General features: G+C 40.7%; 2 protein-coding genes across 4 annotated transcripts in view; both read left to right on the top strand.

Annotated features, from left to right (window-relative positions):
• SLC9B2 (solute carrier family 9 member B2) overlaps window positions 1-4103 on the top strand; it is a 49106-nt gene extending 45003 nt beyond the window's left edge. For 2 of the 3 annotated variants that reach the window (XM_045536660.1, XM_045536661.1), the window contains 2 exons: window positions 355-491; window positions 3084-4103. In XM_045536660.1, the coding sequence (XP_045392616.1) occupies window positions 355-491; window positions 3084-3305 (359 nt within the window). In that variant the 3' untranslated portion in view covers window positions 3306-4103. Of the gene's footprint in view, window positions 1-354; window positions 598-3083 lie in introns of those variants that run through there. The other variant, XM_045536663.1, reaches the window with a different exon arrangement.
• Window positions 4104-9119: 5016 nt separating this feature from the next.
• SLC9B1 (solute carrier family 9 member B1) overlaps window positions 9120-21919 on the top strand; it is an 80532-nt gene continuing 67732 nt past the window's right edge. Inside the window, exon 1 of the mRNA XM_045536650.1 lies at window positions 9120-9184. The gene's annotated coding sequence lies outside the window, so the exon portion shown is untranslated. The remainder of the gene's footprint in view (window positions 9185-21919) is intronic.

Raw genomic sequence — 21919 nt, 5'->3', positions numbered from 1 at the left:
TACCCCGTACCTAGTTTAAAGCTTGTCATATATCATATCATTTAATAAATTCTTATTAAGTAAACACATGAAATCATAAGAGATCTATAAGATTCAAATCTCCTATATAAGAATTCAAATATGTTTAATTGATTTCTGGTTTTAAGCTAGGGGAAACCCTTTATTTTAAACAAGTGGTGTGATTAATCCTTAATATTGATTGTTTTGGTAAATTATGCCTAACCATTTTTATATTTTAAAATTTTTAATGCTTTTAAAATTATTTCTGTTGATAGGATTTTGAATTAGTAACCAGGAGATGCAGTTTCTCCCCTGGTAGTTCCTTATTTCTAAAAACTGAGTATTTCTTTACAGGTCTTTGTGTTGCCACCCTGGGCATTGCGGTATTGATACGAGTTTTGACTACATTTTTGATGGTGTGTTTTGCTGGCTTTAACATAAAGGAAAAGATATTTATTTCCTTTGCGTGGCTTCCGAAGGCCACAGTTCAGGTACGATGGACAGGATGATGTAGCATTTTAACTGCTATTTCTATGTGACACCTTGGAAAACTGAATAAGAGTGCTTATGTAAATTTGGTAAAAATAAATAATTGAAGTTGGATTTATGAAGAGTTTATCCTAATCTATTCCTTAAAATTATATTTTTGGTATATTGATTGCTTAAATGTGATGGCTTATTTGAATTTCTTTAGCTTATCAGGACACAATTAAAAATTCAATAAATCTTCCAAGAAGAGAGCAAAACAGAAATAGTATGCCCCTGCTTAATGTTTGGAAAAAATATTTTAATGTCAGTAAGGTTTATGATCAATTATGCTTGACCAGAGCCTTTATATGTAATAGAGAAAAGATTTATTGAAAAAAACCCAGAAAATCCTTCATTGACTTTCTAGACTATGAGTTAGTATTAATTATCCAAAATTAGCTGAGCCTTCTGACAAATATCTCAATCACTTGACCCAGACTGTGTCACTCGAATCAACAAGTGATAAAGAAAGCACTTCTAGATAGGTACTTGAAATTGTTGACCATACATTTGGTAGAATACCTATAATTGCTAATTAGGATTAGAATTGTATAGATTATGATTTGTTACAAATGCAATATAGCCCTGATTATATTATATATTTTCAGGCTAACTACATCAAACAAGATTTAACTGTTCTGTCCCTGATTATTTTGTAATTATTTAAATATGTAAATTTCTATTTTCATGGAATGAAAATCCAGTGTTCTTAATTTAGGACACTTTAGGGATGTGTATGCTCTGTATTTATATTCCAGATTTGGGGTGGCTGTGGGCGTGGGCAGTATTCCAGAGAAGTGTGGAGTTTTGTGTTTATTTGTTTTTTTTTCACATCACACTTTCAAAGATGTCTGAGACATAATGGCTAAGGGTACTGTGAATAATTTCTCCCTCACAGTGTCTCCAACTTCCACACTTCTGGTGACTTTAGTAGGTAAATATCAAAATAATGATTCTAATGGCTTAGTCATGAAAGATTTGTTTCTAAATGTTAAAATTTGAAAGATCACACTTTCCTACCTTCAAAGCAAATTTTAGAATAAATTATCTAGGATGTGTTGGATAATGTATACCAGTGGAAGCAAATATTGTATAGAATTTTCTTTTTTCTTCTTTTGGCACTCACAAGAAAGAAGACCTTCCGCATATTTTTTTCTATGTTAGTGTTTTCCAATCCCTGTGGTCCATGAATATATTTCCATAAGAAATATATTTTAAATCACAACTCAGCATACATATAAACCCTAAAACCTACATGCACATATATATACATACACAACAGAGAACTAAAAGAGAAATATACATTATAATGTAAAATATTCAGTTCTTGCCATGAATTCATAAAATAGAATTAGTTAAGACACAGGGTAACCTGCAATAACAAAGAGCTTCCAAATACAGGGACTAAATGACATAGATTTTTGTTTCTGTCTCATCACCACTCAAGCATGGGCATTTCAGTCCTGGCAGGGTGACCAGCATCCTCGGTATGTGCCCTCCATCCATTGGTTTAACTTTAACCATTTCTCACCTAGTGGAAAGAGGGAAAATAAGGAGGTATTTGTGTCCATTTCTTTTCAGGGAACAATCTACAAGTAGTATTTATCGTTTCCACTCACCACTCAGTGGCCAGAACTTAGATATATAGCTACAGCTAGTAGCAAAAGAGGCTTAAAAGACAAAAGAAAATCTGTTTGGACAGCAGTGTGACCATCTGAACCCAGTTCTATTATAACGGGGAAAGGAGACTCAGGTATTTGTCGGCAACTAGCAGTCTCTGCCATTGTGTCTGGTGGATACTATTTTCTCTTCTGTTTCATTGTCTTAGAGGCTAACATTGTTCCGCTCTGTGGAACAAGGGGATAACCAGATTAATTAATACCTTTTCTCCATCTACACTGATAATATTGTATTTTGCCTCTAAAAGAAAGTGAGAATTTGCATACTTTCCAATAGGTAAATTTTAAATAAATCTTTTCACCAACTCCTGAGGCAGAGGTAACCAAATACCTAATAAGATTAACTTCCAGCGTTCAAGGTGCTCACCACTTTCATGTTTCGCGGTGCTTGATAATTAGTTTAGCCTCTAAGCAATACATATTAATTTAAAACTTCACCATCTTCAGTAAGTATCACTGTATTTTTTATCTTGTCGTTTCTTAATTCCAAATTCCTAAAGACAAAAGAACGAGATGTCTAGTAACTTTCATCTTTTCTCAGGAGAAACTTAGTTTCTGTAACTTCATGTTATGTTTAATTAATATTGTGGGTCTGGATTTGACTTGTGTTTTGAAAGGTGTTTGCCTGATATTTATATAACTCTTACCTTATGCAAATAGGTACACACGAGTCATCAGGCTGTCCCCATGCAAGGGCAGGGAGAATTTTTAGATAGTCAAAAACCAACTGTAGTACACTTTGAAAGAAAATTCATATAACTTTCTTAGTTGACCAAAAGAATAGGCAATTTGTTTTTGCAAATGATAAAAAAAGTCACTTTTTTAATAAGTACTTGTTTTGATCATGTTTCAAACTTGACCCCTAAACTTTTATAGGCAGCAATAGGATCTGTGGCTTTGGACACAGCAAGATTACATGGAGAGAAACAGTTAGAAGAATACGGAATGGACGTGTTGACAGTGGCATTTTTGGCCATCCTTATCACAGCACCAATTGGAAGTCTGCTTATTGGTTTACTGGGCCCCAGGCTTCTCCAGAAAGCTGAACATCAAAATAAAGATGAAGAAGTTCAAGGAGAGACTTCTGCACAAGTTTAGAGATGAAAGGAGAGAATGCTGAACATAATGATTAGAAAGCTGCTACTTTTATCAAGATGGATAATGAAGTATGTAATGTTTAAGCTTAAAATCTGATAGAACCAAAAGTGTGACTATTCCTTTAAACAGCATTTTTAGCCCTTGCACTTAACATATGAGTGGCAACGTTTAACATCTCCAGCCCAATTTGTCTACCTTTTCCCCCAAATATCCTTTCATCACATTTCTTAATTTATATAAGGACATATCTACTTTAATGTACTACCACAGTTTAAAAATAGCTTGGGAAAGACCAACTCATTATCTTCAGCTAGGCAACAGCTTGCTTGAATGTACTTTAAACTGTCACCGTTTCATGATTTGCAGTCACCTAGGCTCTAATTCCTTGAATTGTTTTTGGCTTCTCTTACTTTTGACTTTGTTTTTACACACCTCAGTGCAGTCCCTCATCAATTTCTACCCTCCCTTTCCCTGTCAATGTGCCTGGTCTCCCTTTCTACCTCTTATTACCTTTCTGTGAATTATTGTAACTGATTGGTCCCTCCGAAATGTTAACGTATATGGAGTGTCTTCATTGATCCACCCTCTTGCCTCATCCAGATGTAGAAAGACTTTATCCTATCTCCTGGCTGACAACCACGAGTCCTCCATTTCACTGGCCCATCTGAGTCTGCTTCCCTGTACAGTGTGACCCGATCCAGTCCTTTCTGATTCATTTCTTGTGACCCACATCTTCAGGCCCTTCCCGTTCTCTAGGTGAGAGATAGCTAATTTTCAAATCTATACCAGCCTCATGAATATTATATTAGAGCAGTATAATCTGCTATAATAAATAAATTACATAGTGCTTAAAAGAAAATAGAATTTATTTCCCTCTAATGAGACTGGCTGGTTAGTTGATGCTGACAGGATTATTTTGCTCATGAGGTCTGCTCAGAAACCCATGTCTTTCTATCATGAAGCTCTGCTGTGCCCTAGCTTAGGACATTGGTTAAAGATGGATCTCAGCCAGGCGTGGTGGCTCACACCTGTAATCCTAGCACTCTGGGAGGCTGAGGCAGGAGGATCGTTTGAAGTCAGGAGTTCAAGACCAGCCTGAGCAAGAGCGAGACCCCCTCTCTACTAAAAATAGAAAAAATTAGCTGGCAACTAAAAATGAAAACTTATGAAATAAATACTTACGAACTTATACAAAATACAGTTAGTATAACTAAATCAGAATGCTATTAGAAATATTGTGTCCCCCCCCAAAAAAAAAGAAATATTCAGTGTCCCAAAGAAGAATTAGAAATGGAAATCCACAAAGTATAGAAATGATTAAAGGGCACATTAAGCCACTGCCAAAGGCCAATTCCACTTTGGAGGGCATGCAGCAAGTTCTTTCCCACCGCTCCGGAGGCAGCCACCATCTGAATCTCTATGACTGTCCAGTACTGGCCTTTTGACGTCCTCCACTGGATATCTGAAATTTGTGCCTATTAATGGAAACCCTTTGTAGGAATTTATTCATTGCTAGACTGTGTTGCTATTGTAGAGAGTGGAGATGGTGAGGTCAGAGTGGAAAAGGCTGACCACCCAGTAGGGTTCACCATGTGAAGCCTCAGGTTTGTCACCACCTTGAAAGCCGTAACTCCTGACTTACCTAGGTTACTTAACCAGTGACTAGAGTCTGGTTCTATGACATTGAGCCAATTTTTTTTTTTTTTTAATTGAGACAGGGTCTTGGTCTGTTGCCCAGGCTAGAGTGCAGTGATGTGATCATAGCTCACTGTAACCTCAAAGTCCTGGGCTCAAGCAATCCTCCTGTCTCAGCCTTCTAAGTAGTTGGGACTACAGATATGCACCACCACACCCAGCTAATTTTAACTTAGAGTTAACTTGATAGAGTAGTGACCAACCAAACCTACCCCACTCCAACCACAGATAGAAACTCTAACCCTTGGGTCCCCTAAGCATACTTCTCTCAGAGCACATATAATACTTTTTTCAGTATGTTTACATGTTTGTCTCTTATTAAATCAGCTCCTTAGGTGTAGGAGCCTTGTCTTGGTCATCTTTGAATCCTCAGCATTTTGCACAGGGCTTGGAACACAGTAGGCCTTTAATAAATGTTTACTGACTGAATCAGAGAGGGGATCTTCCAGTATCAGAAAACTACCTCTTAGTCTGTCTTGGCATGGGCTGCTATAACAAAATACCATAGACTAGGTAGGTTAAACAAAAGAAACTTATTTCTGCTGGAGGCTGGAAGTTCACGATCAGAATGAATGCCAGCATGGTCTGGCCCCAGTGAGATCTGCAATGGCCACTTTCTCACTGTGTCATCACATGATGGAGAGAGAGCAAGCAAGCTCTCTCATGCCTTTTCTTATAAGGGCACTCTCATTACACCATGAGGCCCTACCTCATGACCTCATCTAAACCTAATTGCCTTCTCAAATCCCCATAGCCAAATACCATCACACTGGGGATTAGGGCTTCAACGTATGAATTTTTTGGAAGGACATAATTCAGTCCATGACAGAAGTGTCATATTTTCTATGGACTGTGCGGAACAAAACCCTAAATTCTTATTCTTCACTGTTCTTTTTTTCTAGGGTCTGTGCTACTCATCTCTCTTCTGAGAAGTATTTTTTCCAGACAGACTGATTAGGTTTAAGCTCTTTAAGTTATCGTCACATTCCAGTATTTTTCTCTCTGGTATTAACTCCAAATAACCTTGATTGAACTTGATGTCCTCAAAATTTCCTCAGCCATAATTTTGCAAATGATCTTATCCATTGCATTCTTTAAAAATAGCACTGATTATTTTTTTCTGATTAAAGAATAGTACAATTTAATTGCAGAAAATTTAGAACACAGAAAAGTACAAGGAAGAAAACTGAAACTAATATAAACACCCATATTATTTTCATTCTTTTAAATTTTGCTTCTGTAGTTATGGGAGTTGTGTTATTTTCAGAAACATATTATCTACTGAATTAGTTGGGTGAAAGGCAACATAAATATGTCATATTTGACTTTTGTGAAGATACATAGAATGAAGAATTTTTGGTGTATATAATGAATGCTAAGCCTTCAAAAAATCATTTATTCATCTGGTAATATTCAAATATTCATTTTGCAATTAATAAAACAGACAAATCTTTGCCTTCATGGAGCTTGTTTTAAAATCCATTCAATTCCCTCACTCAAAATACACTTATAATATGCCTACTCTATGCCAGGCATTGAGCTAGGTACTGGGGAATACAGTGATGAACGAGATATTCAAGGGCTTGGTTTTTAATGTAACTTGAATTCTAGTGGATATTGACACGATGGGAAATAAAAATATGGACAAGACATGATACTTTCCTTTAAGAACCTTAGAAGGAATATGTATAGATAGCTATAATCCCAATGAATAATTTAAAAGTGTTCTCAGTGAGGAAGTTAAGGGAAACTTCTTAGAGGAGGTGATACTTCAACTGGACCTCCAAGAGTCGAGAGGATTTGAATGGATGGGATAATATTAGGGAGTAAGGTGAAGGTGGGAACTACTAAGTAGAAGGCTGGCATATTAGCAAAGTTGTGAAAACAGTAAACCCTGAAGCATAGAAAGTAGTACTTCAGATTGACAAAGAGAATTAACGAGACAGAAGACTAGAACAGAAAATGGGCACTGAAATCATACTAACTAGATCATTCATTGGACAGATTTTTATTTTTATTGAAGTGGTTTTAGAAGTACAAAACCATTTATGTAGAAGATATTTTTAAAACTTTTTATCATATCAAATTTAGTGAAAAAATGTTGTCATGAGTGAGGTTCTCCTTGTTCCTCAAAAGCTTTTGCTTTCTGTGGCATTGCTGCAAATAGAATAAATGTAATTATTTTTAAATTACTATTAATTTTTACAAGAAAAGGTATCAGCTGTTTAAATGTTTTCTTAAATAAAATATTGTTAAATTTTCATTATATTGTCTAAATAAATGAAGGACATTATTTTTCAAATGTTTCAGAATATTATATTTTTATATGAATCATTTATGTAGTTCTCTGTAATAGATGGGAATTGGTTCATGCCATTTTGGGAACACGTAATACCACATTGTATAGTTGACTGACTCAAATTAAATCTAGCCCGAGCCCTCTAACCTGGTGAGAATTCCGAAAGCCATTTGTTGCTGAGTCCCCCAGCCCCCATCTTCCTTGGATGGACCCTAACGCACCTAACTCGGCGGTCAGTGCCCTGGCAGCCCGCGGAGCCCTAGCAAAGGCCCTGCTGCCCGGCTCTACCGTTCTTCCCTCCTCCCAGTAAGTATCCTGGGGATCTACCTACTTTTCCCTTCCATGCTACGAGCGCAAAGCATTTCCTTAACCCTATGATCGCCAAGACCCTGTCTAGTTTTCTAAAACGAGGAAGAAAATAACCTGATTCTTGCTGAGAGATGTCGACACCACGCTGAAGGTGGGAGGGTGTTACCATAAAAAGATAATTTCCTATCTGGTCACCCAAGAACAAGCTGTAATTTGAATTAGATCTTTAGTGATGAATAATAAAAGGAGGAAGTTGGGAAATAACTTTAGAAAAAAACACTGAGGCAAAAAGGAATACAGTGTTCGGGAGTAAACGTTCTGAGTGTCAGGAGAGGGCGGTTTGTCTCTCTCAAACGTCTGGACTTGCGCTGTTGCCGTCCACGTGAGGAAGCTTGCAGATTCCACTGAAGGAACCTAATGACAGAACGGCCCTCGGCCGAAAAGCCAGGGGTCCGGACCCACCTTCAACCCGAGCAGCTCTGCACCCATTCGTTTCCTATAAAAGTTTCCACATCAGATTTCATAAGAAAAAAAGAACCCACAGAGGTTTTATACCGGTAACAGCATACTGAGTGTTTACTCCGTGCCAAGCCCCGCGTCAGACCCTCGCCGCGTCCCGTTTACTCTCACGCCACCGCCACCGCCACCGCGTAGTCGACGAGCTGAGGGACACGATGTATCTGCCCAGGTCCCGTGACTACCGAGTGGCCGTGTACACTCTAAGCCCGAGCCCAGAGACCACGCTCTTTTACCCGCTGCACCGCATTTAAGCTGCCTTCAGGGGACACGTGCTCCGAGTTTTGACAAGTCACCTCTGGCACATGCGGTCCCTGGCACTGCTTCTTGGCTAAAATGCGCAGTGACGTCATCTCTGTCCCTGGACTTTCACATCTCGGTAGGTCAGTATCAGAAGATAGGTCGAAAGGAAAGCCTTGAATAGACCGACAGAAAACACACCAGACTGTCGCCAGAGCCCCAGAACCCCCGCCGGGCCGGCGCCAGCGGCCGCGACGCCACGTGAGCGCAAGGCCGCCCCCGTGGGGCCCCGCCCCCGTGGGGCCCCGCCCCCGTGGGGCCCCGCCCCCGTGGGGCCCCGCCCCCGTGGGGCCCCGCCCCCGTGGGGCCCCGCCCCCGTGGGGCCCCGCCCCCGTGGGGCCCCGCCCCCGTGGGGCCCCGCCCCCGTGGGGCCCCGCCCCCGTGGGGCCCCGCCCCCGTGGGGCCCCGCCCCCGTGGGGCCCCGCCCCCGTGGGGCCCCGCCCCCGTGGGGCCCCGCCCCCGTGGGGCCCCGCCCCCGTGGGGCCCCGCCCCCGTGGGGCCCCGCCCCCGTGGGGCCCCGCCCCCGTGGGGCCCCGCCCCCGTGGGGCCCCGCCCCCGTGGGGCCCCGCCCCCGTGGGGCCCCGCCCCCGTGGGGCCCCGCCCCCGTGGGGCCCCGCCCCCGTGGGGCCCCGCCCCCGTGGGGCCCCGCCCCCGTGGGGCCCCGCCCCCGTGGGGCCCCGCCCCCGCGGCGCGGCTGGCGCAACGGTCGCTGCGCGCCTGTGCTGTTCCGGGCCGGCGAGGGGTGCGAGAGGAATTGGAGGTACGGCCCGTTTTTCTTGACTGTCCCTTCCAGGCCCTTGGGGAGTCCGTCGTCTCCCGCAGTCACTTCCCCTTCGGGCCGCAGCAACGCCTTCCTCCCTGCATTCGAGCGGGACACACCGGCTCCCTGCCCGGACGCTGGGGACGCAGCCGCCGACGTCTCTCCTTTTCCCGGCTGGTTCCTCTACTCCCGCATCCCACTGCGCCCTTCTTTCTTCTCCCCCTTCCTCCTCCTGCTTTTCTCTTATCTCGCAGACACTCGCAAGTGAGACAGGTCGGTTAGGACTGGCTGCAAAATCCCTTTGATTAAGCGCGGGCTGTCACGCGAGCGTGGGCTGCCGGAGAGGGCGCCTCCCGCCCGCGCGTCCGTTCCCGTCGGCTCCGTCTCGGGGCGCAGCGCGGGCCGCGGCTCCGGGAGGATTCAGGGCGGCTGTCGCGTACGTGCCACCGCCGGGCGCTCCGCGGTCGCGCGTCTCCGCCGGGCTCCGCGGGGCCCTGGCAGGTCCCCGACCGCCGCTGCCGGCGCCGGGAAGACCAGCTCGGGCGGCGGGAAGGGGACATTGGCCCAGTCAGCTCCGAGGGGCCGCACCCCGCCCCCTGATTTCCCACTGAGGTAAACAGAGGTGTTACTTGTGCGACAGAAGTGCGAAACATTAACATATTATTATCACACGTAGAGAATTCATGCTGGAAACATTTGTCACTATGTGCCTGTGTGAAGGGCATTCGTATTTATTGCCTTGTGTGCGCACCAGAATTTATACTGCTGTTTTTCAGTGCGCTCGTATCACAAGCCCCTGCCCATTACCAAACAAAAGGAAAGAGGCAAGTGCAGTGATAGTAACAAAGTACCATTTGTGTAGCACTTCTCATTTTGCACATTCTTTTCACACTCATCCTGTTTATACACTTGTGTGAGATAGATGGTTAACACAACTCCATTTTGGGGAGGGGGAACTAAACACTGAGATTGAGCAGTACCTAGAACATAGCATATATAATACACAGTCAGTAAATGTTTGTTGAGGGAATGAATGCATGAGCTTCCGAAGGAGCCATGCCTTGGGCACGTTGTATTTCCTGGACCCAGAGCTAAGTCTAACAATAGGAAGCCCACAAATGTGAATTAAATAGAGAAATTGAGGGACTTGCTTAGGGATAGGAATTCATCAAATGTTTTTAGAGAATCTCCTACCTTGCCAGGCATTGTTTTAGGCATTGTGAATACAATGGTAAGAAAGACTAGCAAGAACCTTGTCCTCATGAAGTTTAAATTCTAGTGAGGGAAGAAGGAAAATAAGCAGGTAAATGATATATGAACAAGGAATTTTGGATTATGGTAAGTGCAGTGAAGAAGTAAAATAGTGTGAAGTGAGAGAGACTGGGAGAGGGGTTACTGTAGATTGGCTAGGGAAGGCCTCTCTAAAAAGCTAGCATTTGTGCTGAGACCTCAGTGAAATAAAAAAGCCAACCATGGAAATCTTTGGGATCAGAGCATTACGGATAAAGACAACTCCAATTGCAAAAGCCCTAAGGTAGGAAAGAAAGGCTGCTGTAGCTGGAATGTAGAAACAGTGTAAGATGAGCCTGGAGATAATAGGGGCCACACCACACAGGGCTTGGAATAGGCCATGGAAATCTACTATGAAATAAATTTGGAATTTATTTAGAGTCTGATAAGAATCCAGTAGTGAGTTTTGGGAAGGGAGCAATATCTGATTTACATTGTAAAAAGGTTTGTTCTACCCATTATGAGGTGAATGAATCATAGGAGATGGAGAACAAGATTAGTAGCAGAAGACAATTACAGAAATCCAAGAAGGAATGACAGATGTTTGAGATAAAGTGGCAGAGAAGTGAATGTATGGGAGATATATTTTGGAGACAGAGCCTACAGATTTTGTGATGTTTTGAATATAGGGGTGAGGAAAAAGGAGAAGTCACACCTAACTCCCAGGCTTTTGTCTTGAGCTTGAGTGGATGGTTGTGCCACTTACTAAATGGAAACGACTAGGGAAGAAAAATGAGGGGGAGGGAGTTTTATCTTGCTTATCTTAATTTTTACATGCTTATTAGAAATCTAAGGTAAGTTGAGTCTTAAGCTCTGTACAGAGGACAAGGGACCAGAGAGACAAAGTTAGTAGTCACCAACATGTGGAAAAAACTATGTAGGGCAAGTATGCTCATAGAGAACATTCCAATGATTAGTGGTAAAGCAGAGGAAAAGAAGCAAGCAAAGGAGATGGAGGAATAGCCAGTGAAGCAGGAAGAAAAACCAAAGAGTGTGGTGATATAAAAGCCAAAACCACAGAACCTGGCCAGTGGTATTGAATCCTGCTTAGAGATCAAGTAAAATAAAGATATCTGTGCACTGGATTTTGGCAGCGTATAGTATTGTGCCTTGACAAACACAATGAAGAGAAAATGTGGTGTGAAAAATGGACATAGTACTATAGACATCTCAAGATATTTTACTGTGAAGGAGAGCTGAAAAATGGAGGAAATAGATGGAGGAATGTGTAGTCAATGAAGGCTTCTTAAAGATGACGATACTTAAGCATATTTTTAAACAAATGGGAATGATCCAATGGGGGTATAGGGAAAATGATGGCATAAGAAAGAGTATGTGTATTTTAGGAGTGAAGCATTTGAGAAAACAAGAGGGGATGGCATCCAGGGAGTATGTAGAGGTGTAGGCCTTGGGTAGGAACAGGGACATAACATTTCTAGTAATAAGAAGAAAATCAGTGAGTATGGGTAGAGATGCAAATAGATGGGTAGAGTCAGTGGTCAGAAGGTAAAAGAATTTCTGCCTGATACTGATTCTCTTTTTCTCAATGAATTATAAGGTATGAGGCAAGTTGAATAAGGGGTGAGGGGGAATGTTTGGGTAGGAGGTTTAAGGGGAGAAGAGAAGGTATAAAACATGTTGGAGGATGGAAAGCAATCAGACTAGAGAAGCATAGTAACACATCTGGGCAAAGTTGAGTGGCCATTTGAGACTTGTTTCCTTGTGAGTGTGTGGCTGAGATAAGATGAAAGAAAAAGATGATAGGAGCCAAGGATATCAAGGAACTGAAAGACCAGAGTGTTGGTGGGTAGACCGCCTGGGTATCAGTGGTTAAGTTAGCAGCTAAACTAGTCTTTGAACCTAGTTATCCTGACTTTCCAGCTCACTGGGTTACCATTTTACTGAAAAATGGTTGTGAGCATTACTCTTTTGTGCCATCTACCCTTCCAGTCAACATAAAACAAAATTGTGGCTGATTCAAATTCTAGACTTTCATAGGCTGGTACTTCTGTCTTGTCCTTTTCATACATTAATATGTACTAATTACATTTTTGGCTTGTTTTTCTTTGTGATTTTTAACCATTATTAATATGTGTTTATTAAAGTACACAAGTCTATCTCTTAGATGGTAAAGGGAAGATGAAGGATAAAATTTGGAAATGCTGTAGCTTTATAGAGCCAAGATGACCAGTAATAGGGAAATTTGATCTGTATTGACTGTAATAACAATAGTATTTAATAATAACAGACAGTATTTTGTTTTTGTTTTGTTTTGTTTTTGAGACAGAGTCTCACTCTGTTGCCCAGGCTAGAGTGCCGTGGCATCAGCCTAGCTCACAGCAACCTCAAACTCCTGGGCTCAAGCGATCCTCCTACCTCAGCCTCCCAAGTACCTGGGACTACAGGCATGCGCCATCATGCCCGGCTAATTTTTTTCTATATATATTTTTAGCTGTCCAGATAATTTCTTTCTATTTTTAGTAGAGATGGGGTCTTGCTCTTGCTCAGGCTGGTCTCAAACTCCTGACCTCGAGCGATCCTCCCGTCTCGGCTTCCCAGAGTGCTAGGAACAGACAGTATTTTGGATAGCCCTTTACGTTTTATGCTATACTTTTATTTTGTCATCTCATTTCATTTTTGTAACTGCCTTTTTCAGATGAGGAAATTGAAGCTCAGAGAGATTAAGGGTCTTGACCAAGGACACATACCTAGTAAGTGGCAGAATTATTAATCACAGTATTCTGACTCTAAGTCCCATATTTTCCACTATAGTAGTTTGCCTCTTTGCTTTTTACGCTCCATCATATTCAAAGTGAATGTCAAAGAAAAACTCTGCTGGATTGAAAGTAGTGGATGATCGGTGTCCTATTACAATGCCAAAAATATTTTGTATGTGTTTAAAATCCAACAGTTAATGAGATTAAATATTTTTCTATCTTCTACTATGTTAGATAATTTCAAAGAGCCAAGAAATGATTATGAAATTGGCTCTGGTTTGATTTATAGGGAAATAGATGGCAACACAAGTCACTAAACAGCATTTCTTAGACCTCTTTTACATCCTAGCTGTGCTTCTACAATACCCTGTATTGACTAAATTCTGTATACAGAGGAGAACACAGTATCCCTTATATAGTGGGCTCTCAATGAATATTAGTTAAACAAGCAATTACAACGGAGTGAATGCTATGATAAGAGGTGGATTCCATATTAAGGATACAAACTGAAGGGAGTTTCAGAAAAGCTTTTGGAAGAAATGACTTCTAAACTGATTAGAGTTATCTGGGTGAAAAGCAGGGACATTAGTGTTGGAATACAGCATACAAAAAGCGTTGGAACCATGAGGCATGGCAAGGTTGAAGAACTAAAATGTAGTATGTCTAAAGTTTAGAGTGTCAAGTGAAGAATGAGAAGGTAGGCAGGGTCAAGATTAGGGCTCTGTAAGCTGAGCTTAAGGAGTTTTGATGTTTTTCTTCTATGAGAACTTTGAAGAATATTAAGCAGGGAGTTGCCATAATCAAGCTTACATTTAAGAGGATTATTCTGTAATGTGGAAATTACGTTGAGGAGGAACAAGAGTGGAGATTGGGCAGAACAGATGAGAAGGCCATTTCTGTATTTAGGGGGAAAATGCTTATGACCTGGACTGGAGTAGTGGCAATTTGTCTGGAAAGAAGTGGACAAAATTTTTAAACTCTTAGTAGCTTGTATTAACATGATTTAGTAATTCACTGGATATTGGCAGGAAAGGAAAAGAGGAGAGAAAGAATGACTTCTCAGTTTCTAATGTGAGTAACTAGGTAGGCTTCATTCTCTGAGATGGGAAATTCTTTTGAGAAGGAATAGATTTGGTGGGGAGAGATTTTGAGTTCAGCTGTGCATATACTGAACTTAAGATGCTTGTAAGACAGGTAGATATATTCAATAAGTAGTTAGATGCACTTCATAGAATCTCAAAAGAGCTTCTGTGGGCCAAACTCATCAGCATATTAGTCATAATTGGAGCCACAATAGTAGAATAGATTGCTTAAGAAATGTGTATAGAGTGAGAAGAGAATAAGACATAGGTAAGAATTCTGAGGAACCCCAACAATGAAGAATGTCGTATTGGAAACTGGATAAAAGGCCATCCTTGTTATAAAGTGGCAAAGAACTTGGCTGAATTTCATCGGAGTCTTAATGTTTTATGGAAGGCAGGACTTGCGATCAATGGACTAGGATATGTAGCGGAAGAAATATCTAAGCAGTGTTGAGGGTGCTGTGTGGCTTCTTTTCATTGATCTTAGTAAAATGCAAAAACAGAAATGAATTCAAGATGGAATTTATACTCAAAAGGGGAGCAGAACTTAAAGAGTTTGTCAATTTCCAGCCTGGCCAGGTTGTAAAGACTAAAAAGGTACATTCAGGAGAGAATACCAAGAATGTGGCCAAGTGAATGTTTGATAGAGATTAGTGTGAGTAGAAGGAAGCCAGATGCTATTCATTATGACAATGGAAGAATGATCCAGAAGGAATTTCGGAGGTTTTTGAGGCTGCCATTCTCATTACAGGCCCAGAATGCCAGGGTCTTGAGGGCAGAATGGTGGTAAAGGGAGGGGCCAAGAGTTGCCCGTGGAACCCCAGGGCTCACTTCCCAAGGCCACCTCAAGTTTCTGCTCCACACATTTTGCACGGCACTCCTTAGCCACATCTGCTGTGGCACAAGCAGGCCCAGGTGTGGCTCCAGAGAACACAAGCAGTAAACACCTGGTGGCATCATGTGGTGCCAACTCTGTGAGCATGCTGAGTGAATGAGCTATGGAGGCATGGCTGCCTCCACCTAGACTTCAAAACAGGTAGCAGAGAGCCTCAGGGCCCAGGCAGAAAGTTGCCAGAGGTACAAGGTCTCCAGAGAGAGTTGCTACTAGGGCAGTGCCTAGTGGAGCCACGGGGTAGGGCCATCCCCAAGACCCTAGACCCATAAACCCAACAGTGTGCAACACCAGCCTAGCAGAGCTGCAGCCGCCCAACTCCCTCCCATGAGAACTGGGGCATGGGCTGCACCCAGCAAAGCCATGGGCAAGGCTGCCAGGAGCCTTGGGGCCTCGTCCCCATTGTGTCCAGAAGGTGGGACATGGAGTCAAAGATTATTCTCAAGCCTCAATATTTAATAGTGTTTGTCTTGTTGGGTTTTGAACTTACTTGGGACCTATTACCCCTTTCTTCTTTTCTGTTTCTCTCTAGGGAATGTCTATCCTCTCTCTGTCCACTGCTGTATTTTGGAAGCACATTACTTGTTTTATTTTACAGGCTCACAGCCTCAGGATGAATCATACTTTGAATCTCACCTATATCTGATTTAGGTGAGACTCTGGACTCTAGACTTTTGAGTTGAGGTCAAAACAAGTTAAGACTTTGGAGGCTTTTGGGATGGAATGGATATATTTTATATGTCAGAAGGACATGAATTTTGGGTGGGCCAGGGCCAGAATGCTATGGTTTATATGTTTGTGTCCCCTTCCAAATTTCAAGTTGAAACTTAATCCCTAGTGCATAGAATTAAGAGGTGGGGCCTTTAGGCAGAGCCCTCGTGAATGGATTCAAGTCCCTATAAAAGGGCTGGAGGGAACCAGCTAGGCCCCTTTTGCCTTTCCATCATGTGAGAACACAACATTCATCCCCTCCGGAGGATGCAGCATTCAAGGCACCATTTCAGAAGTAGAGATTAGGCCCTTACCAGACACCAAACTTACCAGCACCTTGATCTTAGACTTCCCAGGCTCTAGAAGTGTGAAAAAAATACATTTCTGTTATTTTTATTTATTTATTTATTTTGAGACAGAGTCTCACTCTCTTGCCCGGGCTAGAGTGCCATGGCGTCAGCCTTGCTCACAGCAACCTCAAACTCCTGGGCTCAAGCAATCCTCCTGCCTCAGCCTCCTGAGTAGCTGGGACTACAGACATGCGCCACCATGCCCGGCTAATTTTTCTATATATATATTTTTAGCTGTCCGTATAATTTCATTTGTTTTTTTTAGTAGAGACGGGGTCTCTCTCTTGCTCAGGCTGGTCTCGAACTCCTGAGCTCAAACAATCCTCCAGCCTCGGCCTCCCAGAGTGCTAGGATTACAGGCGTGAGCCACTGTGCCCAGCCCATTTCTGTTATTTTTAAGTTACCCAGTGTCAGGTATTTTGTTATAGCAGCACAAATGGGCTAAGATACTGCCATGGTTTGCGTGTTTGTCCCCTCCAAAACTCGTGTGGAAATTCAGTTGCCATTGTAGCAGTATTAAGAGGTTATTAGGCCTGGAGGACCCTGCCCTCGTGGGTGGTATTAGCACCACTGTAAAAGGGGCAAGCTCATTCCCTTCTGGCCTCTCGTGCCCTCACATCTTCTGCCATTTGAGGTCACAGCCTTCCTCACCTGCAGAGAACCTAGCACGAAGGACGTCGCCAGATGCTGGTGCCTTGATGTTGAACTCCAGCCTCCAGGGCTGTGAGAAAGAAATTTTTGATTATTACAAATTGCCAGTCCGTGGTATTCTGTTACAGCAGCACAAAATGACCTAAGACAGACAGCTTATCATTTTATTGTGGAAACACGATCTAGGCACCTGAAAAGAATTTTTAAAAAATCAAGATAATACCTGATTAATGAAAACAAACCCTAAATACTATAGGAATTTTAATAGTGGCAGTTAAGTTGAATTGTAGTAGTAGTATTTTAGCCCAGCTTTGTATTGTTCTGATTAAATAATAATGCCAGCTAGTTGTTACCTTAAAAAGAAACTGATCTAGTTTGAATGCTTTTTATAAAGAGTATTCTCTTTGTGGATGTAGCTCTCAAATTCATTTGTTCAGAAAGACTTATACTGTAGTTATTTTTATCTGTTGATCTTTGATCTATCCTCAAGAAGAGTTCTTTGAAAGGCAGCAATAGTTCCAAAAATTCTAAAGCAATGCATACTCACAAACACAGATGTTGACACACATGTTTTACCTAACATTAATTGAATAAACATATGTTAAATGCCTATGATGTCAGCAATGCATAGTGTATAAGGGCATGGACTACATATTGAAACGCACTGGAATTCAAATCCCATTTTGATACTCTCAAGGGAAAAAAGTTGTAGTCTCGTTTAGCATAAGTTAATCTGAACTCTATATGTATTATGATTTTTTATGGAAATTTGTTATTTACTCTAGTATCAATACTACTACCAAATTTAATTGGCATTTCTTAAATCTATAAAGGGGAGAGGTGAAGAACTATTTTAAAGTATTTAGCTAAGTGAATCATCCACATTAAGAAGAGTAAGAGTTGGCCATAATTTTTGCTGAATGGTCCGTGATGTAGTCAGTAGATGTCACTATTATACAACATTGCTCCAAAAGAATAAACCCATAGTATTGTACATGAACACAACAGGGAAAGATAAGAAGTTGTTTATATTAAGTGATATACATATATGCATTCATGATATTTATTTAAGAAATCAAGCTCCCAAGAAGCATGTATTGGTATTCTTTTACCCTGTTTCTTAGTGGGTCCATTGGAGAGTAGAATCATAAACTTAAAACTGTTAAAGTATTTAGATCATCTAAGATCCTTCCTCCCTACCCTACTTTATAGATTTGGAATTGTGCAAGAGAGATGCAGTGACAAGAAATTTATTCAACATTATGTAGCAAATGAAAAGCAGAGAGCTTAGATTGCCCAGTTTGTTTTACAATACCACACTGTGTCCATTATTAACATATATAATCAAACAGACATTCTAATAAAACAAGGTGAAAATGGAACTTCTAAATTCATCAAAATCTTTTACTACTTTAAAGCAAAGCCTAGTGATATGATGATATTATAACATTACATACTTCTAATAGAAATTTTGAATACTGTAGCTCTTGTTATAAGTTATACAAACATCTCAATTCCCATAATAGCAAGGTATGTATATATGTATGGATATATTTATACTCTGCCTCATTTCAAAAAGAATTTTAAGAAACTGGTTGAAATAAATATAGCATAAAAAATTTTAAAACACATGATCATAAATGTAAGATACTGGAATATAAACCAGTATGAAGTCTTACTTTTGTTAGTATACAAAAAGCATGCCATGATTTCCAGTAAACTTGCCCAGTAAACTCGTATTTGGTTGTCCTCAAATTTCACTGTGCTTTCCCTATCTGTGAACACAAAATAAGAAAAGTAGATATTACTATGCCCATTAAAAGATGATGAGAGATTGTAATTTACCCAAGATCACACAGCTATTATATTTCTGATTTCAGAGCCCTCATTCTCTCCATTCTGCCAGCTATCCAAACATGTAATGAGAGGCCTGCTAATAGGATGCAGTCACTGTAACCCTTAGGCACCTGGACTACCACAGTCACCTCTGAATTACACAGGTAGGCTTTGGCTTACGTCAAATTTTTTTCAAACAATTGCACAGACTGTTAGATGTTTTTCTGTCAAGAGATTGAATCCTAAGAAAAAGCAGCTATGGAAAGATAAAATCCATGAGTTCATTTTATGTTCATGAGTTTATTTTATCTACATTTTAAATTACAAAATTTATAGAATATTAAGGAAATAGCCATTTTAAAAATTGCTCAGATAAGAGAGAAACAGACATTCAGGGAAAGAGATAAGTCCAAAGAAAGATACAGATAAGGAGACATCTAGAACAAAGAGAGGGGACAGGCATAGTATTAAAAAAGAGGGAAAGGGGCCGTGGGATGAGAACTAAGGCCCATGCATTCTACCCAGCCTGCTTCTGATCCCTGCATTACTCAGGTGTCTGGTTTTTCTGCAACTTCCTCCACCTGAAGTTGTGCCAAAGTTGTCTACTAGCCAGGGTCCTAGTCTTTCAAAATTCTGACTCTTTAGGTTTTTGTTCTATAGAAGCAGAACCTTTTTCTAAGTTGTACATTCATTCCTCGTCTGCCTTTGCAGAATAATCATTAAGGATCTAACTTGTTTTATAATTTGCTTCCTTTTTCTTAATGTATTTGAAATACCTATTCTCAGTTTTAGAATCTCTTACTCTTCTACAAAAAATGCTTTTCTTATTAACCATGTAGAAATGATTTTGTTGTAATTTTGAGAGTCTGGCATTTTTAAATTCTCAGTTCACTCACTGTATATTCCACAAGTAATGATTGAGTGCCTACTATGTGCCAGGCACTGTGTAGATGAAGAGTAAAATCAGAATGATCTTCCTCTCATGGAGCCCATAGGCTTCTGGGTTCTATACAAGATGGAATAGTTTCACAACAACCTGTCTTTTCTGCTGCTTACAACCGAAAGCTCTGAATAAAATGCAAATAGCAGCTACCGGGGGACTCTGAAAAATGAACAAAAGTAGCTGGATTGTGAAGAGGAGTCAAGCTACAGGGGTGAATTTCTCTTTGTCTTACAGCTTTAACCTGGAGACAAGCTCCAGTCATGCAGCTAAGCAAGGGCAGCACAGGAGACCAGAACTACAATAGAAAACACATTTTTCTGGCCTGAAGATCTGGGAAATAGACCCTGTAGTCCAAAGATAATGTGAAGAATCCTTGTTTGCGGTGATTATTGTTTTTTTCTCTTATGGCTCTTCCCTGAGGGCAGGCCCTATTTATGGCATTATGGGCAGCTAAAACTCAAGAGGAAAATCCCATCTTCTCACTAGAAGAAACCAGAAAGGAGACCCTGAGAGGTAGAAGGAGTATGTGTTTGGGGTGGGGAGAAGATTCAGGAGAAGAGAGCTGGATAAGGTAATTCCTTAATTCTGTGTATGAACCCAACCAAATGGCTTGGGTCACCTCGAGGTGTGTATGCTTGAGATAGTCCCAAAGCAGCACAGCAAAGGCTTTAAAAACAACTGAGATTGGAACTGATGCTCATAGAAAATAAGAACAAACTTGTGATCTACCCCTAAAGAAGCTGACTGCCTCCTAAAACAAAAAATTTTAAATATTAAATATTCTTCAGAAAATTTTAACAGGACCCAGAGTCTACACAACAATGTGTTCAGCATATACTTCAAAAGTACTCAGCAAATAAAGAACCAGGAAATTATTGTTTTAGGAGAAACAATAATTATGAGAAAATCAATAGATAACAATTCAAGATGGCACAGATGCTGGAATTATCAAAGACTTTAAAGCAGCGATTATAACTATGTTCCATGTGGTGAAGATCAGCATAGTTGTAATGAATGAAAACATAGTCATTCACAATAGAGAAACAGAAATTGTAAAAGAGAAACAAGTGAAAAATTTGAAGTAGAAAATATAGTATCTGAAGTAAAAAATTCCTTAATGGGTTCAGTGAAGAATGGAAATGAATGAGGAAAGAATTGGTGAACTTGATAATAGATAAATAGATATGTATCTAAAGAACAGAGTGCAAAAAAGTATTGAAAAATAAAATTAACAGAGCCTCAAGGGCCTAGAGGACACTTTTATGGAGTCTACAGCCTATTGAGGCAGACATACTAAACAATCATTCTAATGAATACATTATTACAAACTGAAGAAAATGATCAATGTTCTATATGAACATATGACACATGAACCTGACTTAGTCTAGAGGCAGAGGTGGTGTCATAGAGTTCTCTGAAGACATGATCCTTGATCTAAGGGATTATAAAGGAGTTAATCAAGTGAAAGGAGGAGAGGTAGTAGAGAGTGTTTCAATTAAGGGGAAAAGCAAGTGGTAAGTCCCTGCAGATGGAACATTGTAATTTCAAGGAACTGAAAGAATGTAGGAGTGGCTCATAGTGAAAAAAAAGAGGGGGAAATGGCATGAAATTGGGCTAGAAAGGGAGCCAGGGACCATATTGTACAAAATCCCGTAGGTCATGTTAAATAATTTTGTCTATATCTTAAAGCTAGTAAGGAATATTGGGGAACCCAACCATTGAACTAGTGGAGGATTGAGGGACTTCACAATCCCTAACTTTTAGCAATTGATTAAAGAATGAGCCTAAAAAAGTAATAGGAAACGAATAAGAAGAAAGATGGAGGAAATGAGAGTGTGATTTAACAAGAGCCAAAAGAAGAATGTTTCATCATGCCATGTATTCACATGGAATCTTGTTTTGATGTTAGCTAGAATTATTTTGTGGAGTGAAAGGAGTAGAACCTCAACTGGAGAACATTGAGGAATGAGGAAAAGGAGACTATGAGAACCAACAACTCTCCAAAAAGTTTATCAGTGAAAGGAAAGAGACAGAGCAATAATGAATGGGGATGTGAGTTTCTGGGAAATTTTGTTAAAATGAGCTCCTTTAAAAGTCACTGGGAATAATCTGGTTGAAAGGAAATTGGAAAAGAAGGATAATTGATCAGGCAGAGAAGGATCATTGGTAGTTTAAAATTCTTGAAAATTCAGGAATGATCCAAAACACAAGTGCTCTCTGATTGTCTTAGATAGGCAGAGGACACTTCCTTTAATGTAAGAAG

The sequence above is a fragment of the Lemur catta genome, chromosome 24, assembly GCF_020740605.2.
Source record: "Lemur catta isolate mLemCat1 chromosome 24, mLemCat1.pri, whole genome shotgun sequence".
Taxonomy (NCBI): domain Eukaryota; kingdom Metazoa; phylum Chordata; class Mammalia; order Primates; family Lemuridae; genus Lemur; species Lemur catta.
The sequence above is the reverse complement of the archived record's forward strand: the minus strand, read 5'-3'. Positions and strand labels throughout refer to the sequence as shown.